This window comes from Acartia tonsa, chromosome 11 (assembly GCF_053477335.1).
Source record: "Acartia tonsa isolate MP-2025a chromosome 11, ASM5347733v1, whole genome shotgun sequence".
Classification (NCBI taxonomy): domain Eukaryota; kingdom Metazoa; phylum Arthropoda; class Copepoda; order Calanoida; family Acartiidae; genus Acartia; species Acartia tonsa.
Window position 1 is genome coordinate 14630754 of NC_137270.1, and position 14248 is coordinate 14645001.

Genomic DNA, 14248 nt, shown 5'->3' on the forward strand with positions numbered 1-14248 from the left:
CTAATTGTAATATTTAGAATGGGTAATATTGTGTATCATTCTCGGGGATGGCCATCAATCTATTGTCCATTTCTTATCCCTTTAGATCACTGTAGGATCTTAATGTTGTGTATTATCCCATAGCTTTGATTGGCTGGTGTTGCGGTATGCGGTAGTAACATCCTGTTACTTTATTATAAGGATATTTTACAATTGCCGAGCCCTGTAAAATTTTAGGTCAATATTCTCGCAGCCCAGGTAACACTCTCTGGCAGGATAAAGATTGATTGAGTCTACAACTTGAAACATCAAACAGAAAAGAGCAAGATATTGAGAAGAAAAGGGGGGTAGTTTCCTTGAGTGGTTTATTTGTGCCATTAACTCTCCCTCCCTTTCAAAATAGATTCCTAAATCGTTGTTATTGAATATTTCCAGTCATTAATGGGTCTTCAACATTTAGAATATTTATCTAAAAATTTTACAGACATTTTAAATGCAAAAAAGGTTATGGGAGATTATTAACAGAGAGGGAGAAATAAATGAGGCCCATAAATTGTGACTTAAGTCTTCATTTATTAGAAATTTTTAGTTTTTAAAGCATATTTTAAAATGAAAGACAGTTACACAATAATTAAGGCCTAAGGTTCTTACTGCCATTAATATTTTAGGGGTTTGTGAGCTTCGCTTAAATGGTTGGTTTGTTCCTTGCTAAATTTTTAAAATTAAAATTGCTTTAAATCAAAATAGCGGCTATGCCCCTAGCATCTAGGGGCCCTGTATTCGAGCTTAAGAACATCCCCACACTTAAATCGGAAAACAAAATAGCCTAAAACCATCACATAACCATGTGAAGCTTGTCTAAAAAAATTCAATTGGTTCAGTAGTTATTGAGATCTTAAGTTTGAGACAAAAAAAACATGTGTCATAGGAAGGTTTATGAATAAAATTGGGAAATTGTCTAAAGTAGGGGGTGGGGGATAAAGAGAGGATAATAAAGAGGATTAAGGATTAAAAAGAGGTGAGAAGAGGGTTATTGAACAAGAAAAAGTGGGCTTGAATTTGTGGGAGGGTGTGGGGGGGTATAAGATTGATTGTCTTGGTAGCAAAAATCAAAAATTAAGGGACTAGGTATTGCCACTGTGGTGAAGCTTTTTATAGTGCCTAAGAAATAACGTCATACTGGCCTAACAATAGTCAATTAAAATGTATACTGCCCTGCAATGAATGATTGGTCATTTGTATTACTTGACGTCAATTTTTTAAAGGTTCTCTATCGACCTTCACTGCAGTCCAAGCCAAAATTGTATTTAAACCCTTAGATAACCCACAACTTAAACTATAATTTATTTATGATAATAAAGTATTTTTATTTATAATTTGATCCAGTTTCATGCTTTTTTTGGTTGGTTAAAACTATCTTTAAATCTATGTTTCCCGAAAATTGTATCATTCTGTTTGTTTGTCTTTCTATATTTCAGTCCCAGTTTTTTGAAGAATTTTTATTGATATGTTATCCCTATATTTCTAGAGAGTAAAGTATATATTATAAAGGTAGTAAGCCATCCTAGGTTTGGGTTAGATTCGTTTAGAAACATATTTTAGGATTCACGTTTTATAGTGCCTTAAATGACGTCATACTGGCCTACCATTGATCAATTAAAATGTATACTGGCCCTCCATTGGTAATTTAGTCTTTGTATTAGACTATAGTTGGTCATTTGTATTGTATGACGTCATTTTTCTAGGCACTATAACGAATTTTCAATTTATTTCAAAAATAAGAGAGATGGAGTTTTGTGCTCGATAGGCACATAGAGGGAATGCCCTTTTAAACATCTTTTTTTCGTCAGAACTCTAGTTTCAAAGGTTAAGATATGAACAACCTGAGAAAAGTAAGAGGAAAAAGAAAAAAAACAGTGCAGGCCATTTAGAATATTGACTTCACTAAACTTTTATATTATTCATCATTTAGTTTTACAGTACATCAAGAACTTAAATATCTTTGTCTTGTAGCGCAGATACTTTATAAATATGTTATATAAGTAAAAGGCAGAGATGTATACTAAATAATGCCCAATAATGATAAAAAAAATCATTTGCTGTATAGATTTAAAGTTAAAATTGAAAAGTGTTTTTAAACATTCACTTTGATGGTTCGTCCGACTTTTAAACTACGGGAAGATCATAGAAGACATGTATACTACAACGTAAAATTCAAACATAATTGAACATTTTTAAAATGTTTCTAAAAAAAATTGTTTTTACCCAAGAATAAAATACAATAACATATTCAGAATGAAAAAGGAAAATAACAATTGCTTTAGTTTTAAATTTATGTGAAAGTCTGTTGCACTTACTCTTAAAAACAGCGCCAACAAAATTGGCTCGTAAACAAACTTTTCGGGTATAGTCTCTTTCGTGGCAACGCACCTTAAGGGGCGATTCTTCGTATTTTTCACAGAAGCTTTTTCCTATTTCTAGCCCCTGCGGGGGGCTAACCCTGTGGGGCAATCACCTAACCCAATATAACCTAACCTAACCTAAAATAACCTATAAAAGCCATTTTAAAAATACTACGAATCGCCCCTTAAGGGGCGTTGCCACGAAGGGGACTATTCCCAACTTTTCTTTTTAAAATATCATAATTTACAAAGGTGTTTCTTTAACAGTCCGATTTTTGAAAAATATTAGCAGCTCTATAACTATTAAATGCTCAATTTTGAGGTTTCTATTTTCAAACACTAGTGGTAGATATCTTTAAGGTATAAGACAATGGACGATAAATTAATGTACATTATTGATAATAATAAACAAAATTATCCCTTCTTTAAACCAAAGTTATTAGTTATAAAGTTTAGACACTGGTAGTTTCAATCAACCTATCAAGATGAAATAAAACTACTCAAAGTTTATAAGCCAACCAATAAGATAGTACCCCCTTTCTTTTTTCCATCTTTTAAGAGGTAGTTTTTTCCCCTTAAATATCGTAAAACCTTCTGTAGTTAACAAATAATTAAAGAACTTTTATCCAGATTTTATCGGACATACAGACATACTGACATACAGCCAGTTTCTACATTGAATAACTCTTTTGTGTTACGCTTATTTAAGTACATACTAGTATTTTATTAGCTATTTCAGTTAGAATTATCAAGGTGTACCCGGGGTCCCAGAAGACGAATAAATCTTCCAAAATTTACTTCTGCCATACATGTATACATACATACATATACAATACATTCCTAGATTCTAAAGATGAACTTTTCTATAGTTAGGATGTACGTCGGTTCATTCGGTTGTTACTTATTGAGCTCTCCTTTTCAGGAAAGTTTCACACAGGTTCTTGGATGGTTTTAGGCTATTTCATATTTAGATAAAAGCCTTAGGATGCTTTTAGGCTATCATTCTCAGCTTATACCAACAATGAAATTAATTTGGAAAAAATCATAAAACCTAAACGTGTTTTTCAGCTGTCGTTGGGGGGCAACACATCGTAAGATTGTCGACCTCTCTATTTGCCCCAAAAATACTATTTTAGATTTATTTCGCTCGTTGGTTATACCTTCTTTCTCATGTCCACCTTTAAGATTTCTATTTTTTTTTTTTAATTGGGTAACCTTACCTCGACTTTTCTGACATCCAAATTAAAAAAATAGACTTCAATATTGAAAACGTATTACACTAAATCTATTACTTAATGTTTTTTTAATATTAAGCTACTCTTAAAGAAAGTTATCAATCTTGTTTATGTGTGGTTTAAGAAAAATAGACTTGTCTTCTTAATTTAATTTTGTAAAAAATATACAACTTATTTACAGGGATCTAAAGGGATAAGACAATGGCCGAAAAATTTATGTACATCCCCAATGATAATACACAAAAAATGCTTTCTATAGATTACATTTCAAAGGTTGTTTAGACACTCCATTAAATGAACCAACCAATCAAAATTTCAATAAAAATTCCCAAGGTTGGTAATTCAACGAATAAGAAAACGTAATTATAAGATTTTTAGGAATAGTTTAATAAACAGGCCAATATTCCCTCCTCCCTGATTCACTTACCAAAAACTATTTAAAGTAATGAAAAATTTAAAAAAAAAAGCTGAAAAATTTTTTCAGCGGTTGACGACAGTTGCTGATTATTATGTTTTAATATTTATTCTTGATTTACGACCACTAAATAGCTGCTCTTTAAATCGCCATGTAGACCTATCTAGTATTTTTTTGTGCCTTTGTATGTTGTAACTCTTGATATTTTTTCAGGTTGCTCTGGGTTGAAAACTTGATAGAATTCTGGAATATTTGCCCAAGTCCTGGCTGATTAACAGGTATAATAGTCATAATCTAGATATTCAACAGACAACCAACCTTTTAATTGCACAAACTTTGTCTGCAAGTCTGAACTGTGCATGGTAATGAGTTTATGAGCAAAAGCTTTCCCCTTTCACTACTAGCCTAAGGTCCGGTCTAACAAAACTGGTATTAATATTAAAAAAAAATTTTAATATTTGTTAAAAATTGTCTATAATAAGAGACGATACATTATTTTTTGGTATGGCTGAGAACCGTTTTTAATCCAACTGACAATAATCGGTTTTGAAGCCATACTAAGCTGGATCTTTAAATCATTTTAGTGGTGAGCCAGATCGGTTTGGCTCACATCGATCTGGCTCACCACTAAATGATTTAAAGATCCAGCTCTGGAAATACAAATTCATGTTCTTTTAATATTATACTCTTTTCAGCCATGGTTGGGTTAGGACGTGCACCAAGCCTGCAGCCCTGGAGGTTGCTGGCCTGCCTGGCTCTCGTAGGGCTGGCTGCATCACAGCCGGACCCGGAGCCAGTACCCAAGCCGAATCCCAGCCCGAATCCGAATCCGAATGCTCAGGTATGAAATTATTTTGACTGGTATCTGTGTCATAAAACCAGGAATTTGTGGGATAAGACAATGGTTTACAAATTGGCAATAGTGGTAAACAAGATTAATCCTTTTTTAAGTCAACGAAAACTTTAGATACTAGTATAATTTTCAGTCCAATGTCCATCCCTTTCCTTCCTAAAGCCATCTAAGAACCATTTCTTTCTGATTCTTTATTTGTCTCTTTTATTATTTTCCACCCTATTACGAGCCCTCAAATATATTGCCTTAGAGGCTAAGGCAATCTAGGCAAAGCCACTATTCTATCTATCATAAACATTTCTTGTATAAAAAAGGAGGTTTTATTTTGTGTAAAGCAAATTTTCTCTGGAAATAATAGTCACAATTGGTTGTACCATATATGGAAGCCTTTAAAATGCCTTTGGGCGGTTTTAGGCTATTTTCCTTACCTCCCCCGCCCTCCCCTAAAGGCTAGAGGCAAAGGAAGTTTTACTTACAAAATGCAAAAGTTTTTCCAAATTTACTAGGACAATATTATGTTTTATAATATAAATATTAGATTAAAATATCCCCAGGAGAATTGAAACATATTTAAAATTGTGATGAAATGATTAGCCCCCCTCCCCTCTCCCTCTCTTTTCCCTAAAAGCACTTGACTGTAAAAACAAAATCATATTTGAATATTCCTTATTATTATAAGTTGTATGTGGCTTTTGTGGAGGATATATAAAATTTTTAGTAGCGAAGCTACTCTATAATTTGAAATGTCCGTCTGTATGTCTGTCTGTAACGTTTTGGGGATAACGTTATTTTCTCAGCTCCTCTAAAAGATAGAAGGCTGAAATTTTGTCAACATTCCCATCATTATGGAGCATAATTAAGTATATAACATCGTTAGCGGTCGGACTGCTTTTAAGCAGCCTTTTAGCCGCTTTTAATTTTCAAAACTGATTTTCTTGGCTCCTGTAAATGAGAGAAGGCTGAAACTTCTTGTCAACATTTCCATCAATATGGAGCATAATTCTGTATAAAACATCAATAGCGGTTGGACTGCTTTTAAGCAGCTTTTTGGCCGCTTTTATTTTTCAAAACTGATTTGGTCGGTACCTGTTAAAGAGAGAATGCTGAAACTTCTTGTCAACAATCTTATTGATATGAAGCATTATTAAGTATAAAACATCAATAGCCGTCAGACTGCTTTTAAGCAGCTTTTTAGCCGCTTTTATTTATAGAAACTGATTTGCTCGGCTCCTGTAAAAGATATAAGGCTGAAACTTCTTGTCAACATTCCTATAAATATGGAGCAAAATTAAGTTTGAAACATCAATAGCGGTCGGACTGCTTTTAAGCAGCTTAGAGCTGCTTTTATTTTTTAAAACTGATTTTCTCGGCTCCTATAAAGGATAGAAGGGTGAAACTTCCTGTTAACATTCCCAACAACAAGAAGCATAATTAAGTATTCATCATCAATAGCGGCCAGACTGCTTCTAAACAGATCTTTAAACGCTTTTACAGTTTGCAACAGTTTTTCTCGGCTCCTACAAAAAATACACCACTAAAACTTAGCAATATTACTGACTTTATGCCCCATATTTAGGTATGAAAAATCTTTGGTAGTCTGATTGCTTTTAAGCTGCTTCTCTTTTTAAAACTTTCAGATATAAACCTTAATTTTTCAAAGTTTCATGATTTTAAGTTTTTGCATATTTATGTGCATATATATCTCTTTCTTTTCTTTGTTATGAAAATAGTTAATCAGCTCTATAAATTACTTTGTCTGTTTGTCTATTTTATTATAGATTTTGTGCTTCGCTACTTATGGATGTTGTCATCCTTGTTTATGTTTCAAATTGTTTGAAATAAAAATGATTTATATGGAAACATTTTAAATCTAATCATAAAGTTGCTACGTCTAAAAAAAGTATTCCTAATAATCATAGGAATCAACATCTCAAATCTGACTTGGGTATTAAATCAATATAAAACCTTAAAATTAAATAGAAGCTAAAAAGAAACACATATGTAAAGAAAAATATTTGAATGATGAGCTTACGCTCCATCAATGATTTCCTGTAGGCAAAAAGTAGTTTAAAATATATCATTAAGAATATATTACTTTTTAAGAGTGTGTATATTGTGATCTTATTTAAAATTCCGCTCGTGTATTCCAATTCTCAGACTAAAGACTTTTTAGTTTCAATATCTTAGTCTTGTTATATGTTTCTTCCTAGCTACGAAAATTATCATTCATTTGATTCAGCAAAGTTATTCTAAAATTCACTTTGTCAGTCTGTTTGTCCGTCCGTAATACTGTGGCCAATAAGTGATTTTCTCAGATGAAATTTAAGACGGCTACTACCAACAACGAAATTAATCCGGGAAAAAATCACGAAACCTATTTCAGCTGTCGTTGTGGGTCATCACATAGTAGAATTGTCAGTCATAATCTTATTCTTTTATTTCTTTCCATGATTTTTATTCTCTTCCCCTCTTTTACATTTTTTTGCTAAAATGTGTGAGCGCAACGAGCTATCTCGTTCAAATCTTTGAATATCATTAATTTCATAAAGGATTATATTTTTAGTTTTACATTTTCTTACAAAATTCTATAAAAGCAATATTTTCAGAAGATCTTTTTAGTAGCAAAGCTGCGTTATAATTAATTTTGTCTGTCCGTTAGTCAGTCCGTATCTCTTATGAGGGGAATGTTATTTTCTCAGCTGCTATTCAGGATAGACGGCTGAAATTTTTCACGATGATTCCCTATACCAATAAGCAACCAGTAATTGTCCGGGCCATAAGAACCAATTTAATAATTTTTAATTTTACTTTCCTTGGAAACCCGTCTATAATAGAAATAATCTAACTGACCTTATTTTATTTAGTATGAAGATTATGGTTATGCGGATTATGGTGAAGGCTACTATGATGAAAATGGTAAGCAATAGTTGTTGTAGAGTTGCTTCGCTCCAAGAAATTATATTTATCGCCAGAACTGTGATTTTCTCGGCATTTATTCAAGATAGACTGCCAAATTAAATATAAGAACCATTATGTAATTTATAAAATTCATTATGAGTTCATGTGATTCGATTTTTTTGGCATGCTAATTGAGTTTTTTATTTTTATTTTCTTCGCAACTCAAGCGAAGCAACTCAAGCGAAGCAATGAAACGGTAGGACAAACGGACATGAACACTCATATAGTGTCAGAACTGAATAATCAGAATATAAATGTATAAGAGTTGAAGCAAAATTGTAAGTAAATTTGTTGAAAAATTGCTTTATACAGGATAATGTTTATGGACATACTTACATATTTAGGACTTGATTATAGAGTTGCTTCGCTTATAACATTATACTTTGTTGTCCTAGGAATCAATATACCAAAAATCAGATCAATCGGATGATTAGATCACATAAAAATTTGATGTTAAAAAAGTAAAAAAAATCAACATGTTTAAAATGGACGTACGGACATTTTGACAATGATTATAGAGTTGCTACGCTTTCTAAATCGTACCTAACTACTAAAGGAATCACCATACAAAATTTGAAATTGATAGGGCAATTCTAAAATGCCAAAATTAACGAAAAAAGCTATCCGTTACGGACGGACGTACGGACGGACCGACCCTAATTATAGAAAAGCTTCGCTTTTAAAAATACCAGATACCTATTATGTGAAGTATCGGTTCACCGAAGTCTTAACAATCTAATAACTATCATTTACTTTATAAGAACTTAAAATATAAATACATTGTATATATATTATTTTTATGTTTTACAACAGGGGAAATTTCAACAAGGGTAAGCAATTCCAAAAGCATCGCAGTTTTTGGCAGAAACAACAACATTTTTTCATTCCAATCACAATAATTTAAATTGAGACCTATATCAAGCTTCTCTTGAAAAGTATAATTATAACAGTATGCTATTACGTTATATTTCAGTTTTAAAAGAAAACAAATAGGGGGGGGGGGGCATTTTCTCTTGGGAGAGGCGTGGTACCATCCCCCAAAATAGTTATAAACTTTTCCAGGACTCCACTGAGAAGCTTCACTGTATAGGCGAACCATATCGGTTCAACGGTTAGAAAGACCTTCGGTACACACAAACAGACACACTAACAGGCACTGATTGTGATTGTAGAGTAGAATCGCTACTGGAAAAAAAACATTGACGTTTCTTGGTATTTTAAAAAGATGAAAGTGATAAAGAGCACTTGCATCTGGTATTGACATTATAAATTGAATTGCTTTATGTCAGGGTTGCAGTGATGGGTCAAAAATATCCGCGACCGTGGCGAAATACGTAGCTTATCCGCTCGTTGTCGGAAAGGTGAAAGGTTCGAACCTCGGACCAACACCGCGTCAAAACCAAAAAAGTTAAAAGTCGTTCCTACTGCTACTTTGGCAATGGCACGACATAAATAGTAAAAGTAGGGGGGAATGCCCTGGCCCAAAGCAGGCACAACTCAATACCATGCACTTTTGGGGCTTCTAGACAAAATTCGTGCAATCAAAGGGTTGGTTGTCTCAAGGGCGTGTGACCATTTACATCACACAAAGCAATTAAGCAAGACTTGGTTCAGAGATGCAACAAAACAAGATCTCGTAGTGCAGTGAAAGGACAGTGATGAATGAATAATCTTCCCCTTACTTAACCATTAAACAAAGACCCAATTTGAGGTGGAATCTTCTGTTGTCCTATCCCTGCACCATGTGGCTGGCTGTCTACAAATATTCAATTTCAAAATATTCAACAAAAGAAAAATTTTCAATTATATATGGGAGGGGAAAGAGCGAGCTTGAGACTAGGGTTGGGCCGGATATCCGGTGTGGCCGGATATCCTGCCGGATATCCGGCCATTTTCAATAAACGGCCGGATACCGGATATTGAAACTATCCGGCCGGATATCCGGCTCTATAATTTTTTATACTTTACACCAAAAATCTCTGCTTTTTAAAATTTTAAATGGCTATAATTTTCTTATTATTGAAGCTAGAAGAACATTTTTTCTGAACAAGTTTAACTTTATGTAAATTTATATAAGATTTCTGAAGAAATTTTTTTTGCTACTTTAGTATCTGGTAATTTGGCCGGTTATCCGGCCGGATATCCGGTAATTTGGCCGGATAACCGGATATTTGCCGGATAACCGGATATTTGCCGGATATCCGGCCGGTTACCGGATATCCGGCGTTTAAAATCAGCCGGATATCCGGTATCCGGTATCCGGCCAAAAAAGTATCCGGCCCAACCCTACTTGAGACAGAAAGAATTTCTCTTGAAGGAAAGAACAAGGACCATTATGTCGTGAATTAGCACAGCCTAAAATCGCCATTTAAATAAAGTTAATATGATACCATATTATTGTCATTCCAGCTAAAGTATAAGAGACTAATTTTAAGTCATTAAAATGTTGTTAAGCTTAAAAGATTATTTCTTATTAATGGACATATTAATTCAAGGGTTGAAATTTATAGGACAATTCTAACATTTTCAAACTACAGCTAGTATGATAAAGTAACTAATGAAAGCTAAACTTTAAAAAATATGTTGTAGAAAATTATGAAAGTTAATTATATAGTAGCTTTAAATATTAAAAGGCAAGTTAAAGAGGAAACAATTAGTAATGAAAAAGGAATAAAAATCAAGGAAGAATTTCTAGATTAAATTCTTAAATTAGTTTAGGGGGAATTAAAATTTTAAGATTTACCAATGAAAAACATTTTTTTTATATTAAATTGTTTTTCTCCAATATTAATTAAATCACGCCACATCAAAATAGCCTTAAACCTTTCAAGAATATAAATTAGAACGATTGTCCCCCCCCCCCCCCCAAGAAAATAGTTATAAACCTTCCTGGGACCTATGAGAAGCTACCCTGTAAAGGAGAACTCGATCGGTTCAGCGGTTAGCGAGATCCTTCGCTACAAACAAACAAACAAACAAACAAACAAACAAAGAGACAGACAGACATCGTTCTACTTTGTATTATAGATAGGATTAGTTAATATAAATGTATTATAAATAAATAGCCTTGATATGGGGTATTATACTGGCTAACATTTTATGTATAAGGGTTTAGTTTATAGAAAGAAAGAGGTATAAGAAAACTAGACTGATGGACAGACAGACTTTTAAATTAGCTTCGCCATGCAACAAAAATATTTTTTTTTTATATTGTACATCAAACATGTAAATATTTTAAACAAATTTGAATTAATAGAATTTAAAATTTGTGATTATATTTATTGTAATTTCTACATGAATACATTTTTGTGCGTCTAGCATATATGGAAAATAAAGATGACAACATCCATAAAAGCGAAGCTCTGAAATAAAACGAGCATGAACACCTTTTATTAAATTGTCAAAACTTAATAAGCCATATTAATTCAAAAGTATAAGCAAAATTGTGTTTAAACTTTATATGCAGGTTTCTGTTTAAGGACATTTATAGAAATTGATTATAAAGATGCCTCGCTTAATTTGTTATCCTAGGTATCAAAGTTTCATGATTTCATATGAATAGGATAATTATATTATGCAAAAAAAAGTCGAAAATAAGTTAAAATCAGCATGTTTTAAATGAACATAAGGATATTTTGTTAACAATTATAGAGTTGCTAAATGTTACGTATTGACGGACAGACATGCAGACCCTAATTATAGAAAAGCTTCGCTATTAAGAGGTGTGGAGTCATTTCCACCAAATGTATTACATTTTAAAATCAACAAAACTGCATATTAATACTACAGCCCAATCATATTGTAGGTTTGTTATTGTAATTTTGTAAAAAAAATATGTAAAATCCAGCTGATATAAAAACTTGCAAAAGCATAATAATACACGATGTTTAAGTCATGATTATAATAATGAGTATAAATATAATTCAATTTGATATGAAAAAGAACATTTCAATATAACTTTAAAACATAGTACATTAATTACTTAATGTTTTTGATTTTATTTAATTAGTTTATTACTAGCGGTTGCGCCCCTATCATCTAGGAGGTTTCTTTTTTTGAAGGGGTAAGAATGTACTAACCCCCATCTAAAGACTTAATCTAAAAATAGAATAGCCTATCCTAAAATGAAAACTCAATAGGTTCAGTATTTAGTGAAATCTTAAGCTACAGAAACAAAAAACTTTAAATATTTCTCCAAGGGTCCACCAATAGTGCTGAGAATATGAACACAGCCTAGTAGCAGAATATAATTTGCTAGCAGACGAAACAGGTCCATGGAAAAGGGGGGCAGGTATATACATCTATACAATAGATCTATTATTCTAGGTGGTGGATATGAAGGAGCTCCTGATACTGGCGCAGTTGAAGTTGATTATAATATGAGTAAGTTACTTAAATAAATGATTAAAACAGAGGATTTTTTGTAAAGTTGTTGCAATACCAATTGATAATCATTTTACAAATATTTACAAGCAGGGACGTCTAAGCTTTTATAGGGGATTAAATTAGGGGTTTCTAAGGTTTTGATTAGGTTAAAATGAAGGTTTCAACGTTAGAGGGGAATAATCATATCTTTTCCCCCAACCTTGGACGTCTATGTTTAGAAAGTATAGAAAATGCGCTTTTGATATTAAAGAAGAAGAATATTATTAAGAAATGTTATTTGTAGTAAAATTGCTTTTAAGGCATGCTTGTTATAAACATACTTTAAAGACAAAAGGGTAAAGAAGCTATGTATTTAAATACTTGTCCTAGGTGTCACAATTTACAAATTTAAAATAATATTACCATATTATAAATGAGATTTACGATTCTGCAATTTGGACAATGACATAGAGACGGACAATTTTAATCATACAAAATCTTTTCCTAAAGAACAACTTTTTTCTATGAAGAATAAGACCCTGAAACTATTTCTAAGATTAATTTAATGTTTAGACCAAGAAGACGGTTGTGATGGTGTCCGTTGTCCCGACGTGTCCAACTGTCCCACCCAGCCCTATGTACCACTTGGAGAATGCTGTCCCATCTGTGCTGTAAGTATATTTGTGTTTCACCTTGTCTATCTGTCCCACCCAGCCTTATGTACCACTAGGAGAGTGCTGTCCTATCTGTGCTGTAAGTATATTTGTGTCCCACCTTGTCTAACTGTCCCACCCAGCCGTATGTACCACTTGGAGAGTGCTGTCCCATCTAAGCTGTAAGTATATTTGTGTTCCTCCTTGTCTAAGTGTCCCACCCAGCCCTATGAACCACTTGGAGAGTGCTGTCCCATCTATGCTGTAAGTATATTTGTGTCCCACCTTGTCTAACTGTCCCACCCAGCCGTATGTACCACTTGGAGAGTGCTGTCCCATCTAAGCTGTAAGTATATTTGTGTTCCTCCTTGTCTAAGTGTCCCATTCAGTTTTTTCATTTTTCACTAATGGCTACTTTTATTAAACTTCTGATTTTTATCCTCCTGGCGATTATTTTAGAATACAATTTAAAATTTAAACTTTTTGTAAATATTAATAATTATTCAAATGAAGAATCAAATAATTAATTTAAATTTATTTGTCAGGGTGGTGCTTTGGAACAAGTGGATGCCTTCGGATCTGCTGGTCTTACAGGAGACCAAGGAAGTACAGGTACAGAAATTTTTACACAAATACCTCCCATTACAACCCCCATTATTCTTAATAGATTGGGAAATGTGGTAAAGGTAGGAAAGGAGAGTTTTCATTCTTTTGTTTATTACTCAAGGTTTAGGTTAGGTAATATTTGATAATGGGTAGCTCTACAGGGTTATGGCACCGCAAGTATAGGCCCTGCGGGGTTAAGGCCATATTGGGGGTCTGGCATGGGGGAAAAAACTATCTCTTCTTGGTTGTTCTTTAATTATTTTTTGTTAATTTTAGGTGAATCAGGAAGACCCGGATACCGCGGACCACCTGGAGAAACCGGTCAGCCAGGTATTCCTGGAATGCCCGGACCCCCAGGACCCCAGCCGGACATTCAGCCCTTCCTGAACCAAATCCAACAGTCGCAAGGTGGAGACAAGGGACCCTCCCCGGATCCGTTTACTTACATGCAGGCTCAGGTACGAACAATTTGGTGATTGCCCTCAAAGTGCTTACCGAGCACTGAAACCCCGCTAACCTTGCAAATTAGGATTTTACTCTGCAGGGGCAATACCTGTGGGTCTAATCATTACTCAACATAATCTAACCTAACCCTACCTAAAGTAATAAACTAACGAAACACTACCCCCCCTACCCCCTCCAATCCCCTTTTCTTCAATTTATTTCAAAATATTTACTGCTGATTAGCTGCTTTGGATTTATTAAACAAGTTTTGATTTTTACTCTTATGTAAATACTAAAAAGAAGGATAAAAAGAAAAGATGCTGTGAGTATTGGTTTAA

The 14248-nt window shown here is 33.4% G+C and overlaps 1 protein-coding gene across 1 annotated transcript in view; it reads left to right on the forward strand.

Moving 5' to 3' along the window:
• The window catches only part of LOC145332475 (uncharacterized), a 57770-nt gene that overhangs the window by 26142 nt on the left and 17380 nt on the right, over positions 1-14248 (forward strand). Inside the window, exons 3-9 of the mRNA XM_080177476.1 lie at positions 4245-4309; positions 4727-4872; positions 7749-7800; positions 12169-12225; positions 12781-12878; positions 13406-13472; positions 13743-13924. Of these exons, the coding sequence (XP_080033602.1) occupies positions 4729-4872; positions 7749-7800; positions 12169-12225; positions 12781-12878; positions 13406-13472; positions 13743-13924 (600 nt within the window). The 5' untranslated portion in view covers positions 4245-4309; positions 4727-4728. The remainder of the gene's footprint in view (positions 1-4244; positions 4310-4726; positions 4873-7748; positions 7801-12168; positions 12226-12780; positions 12879-13405; positions 13473-13742; positions 13925-14248) is intronic.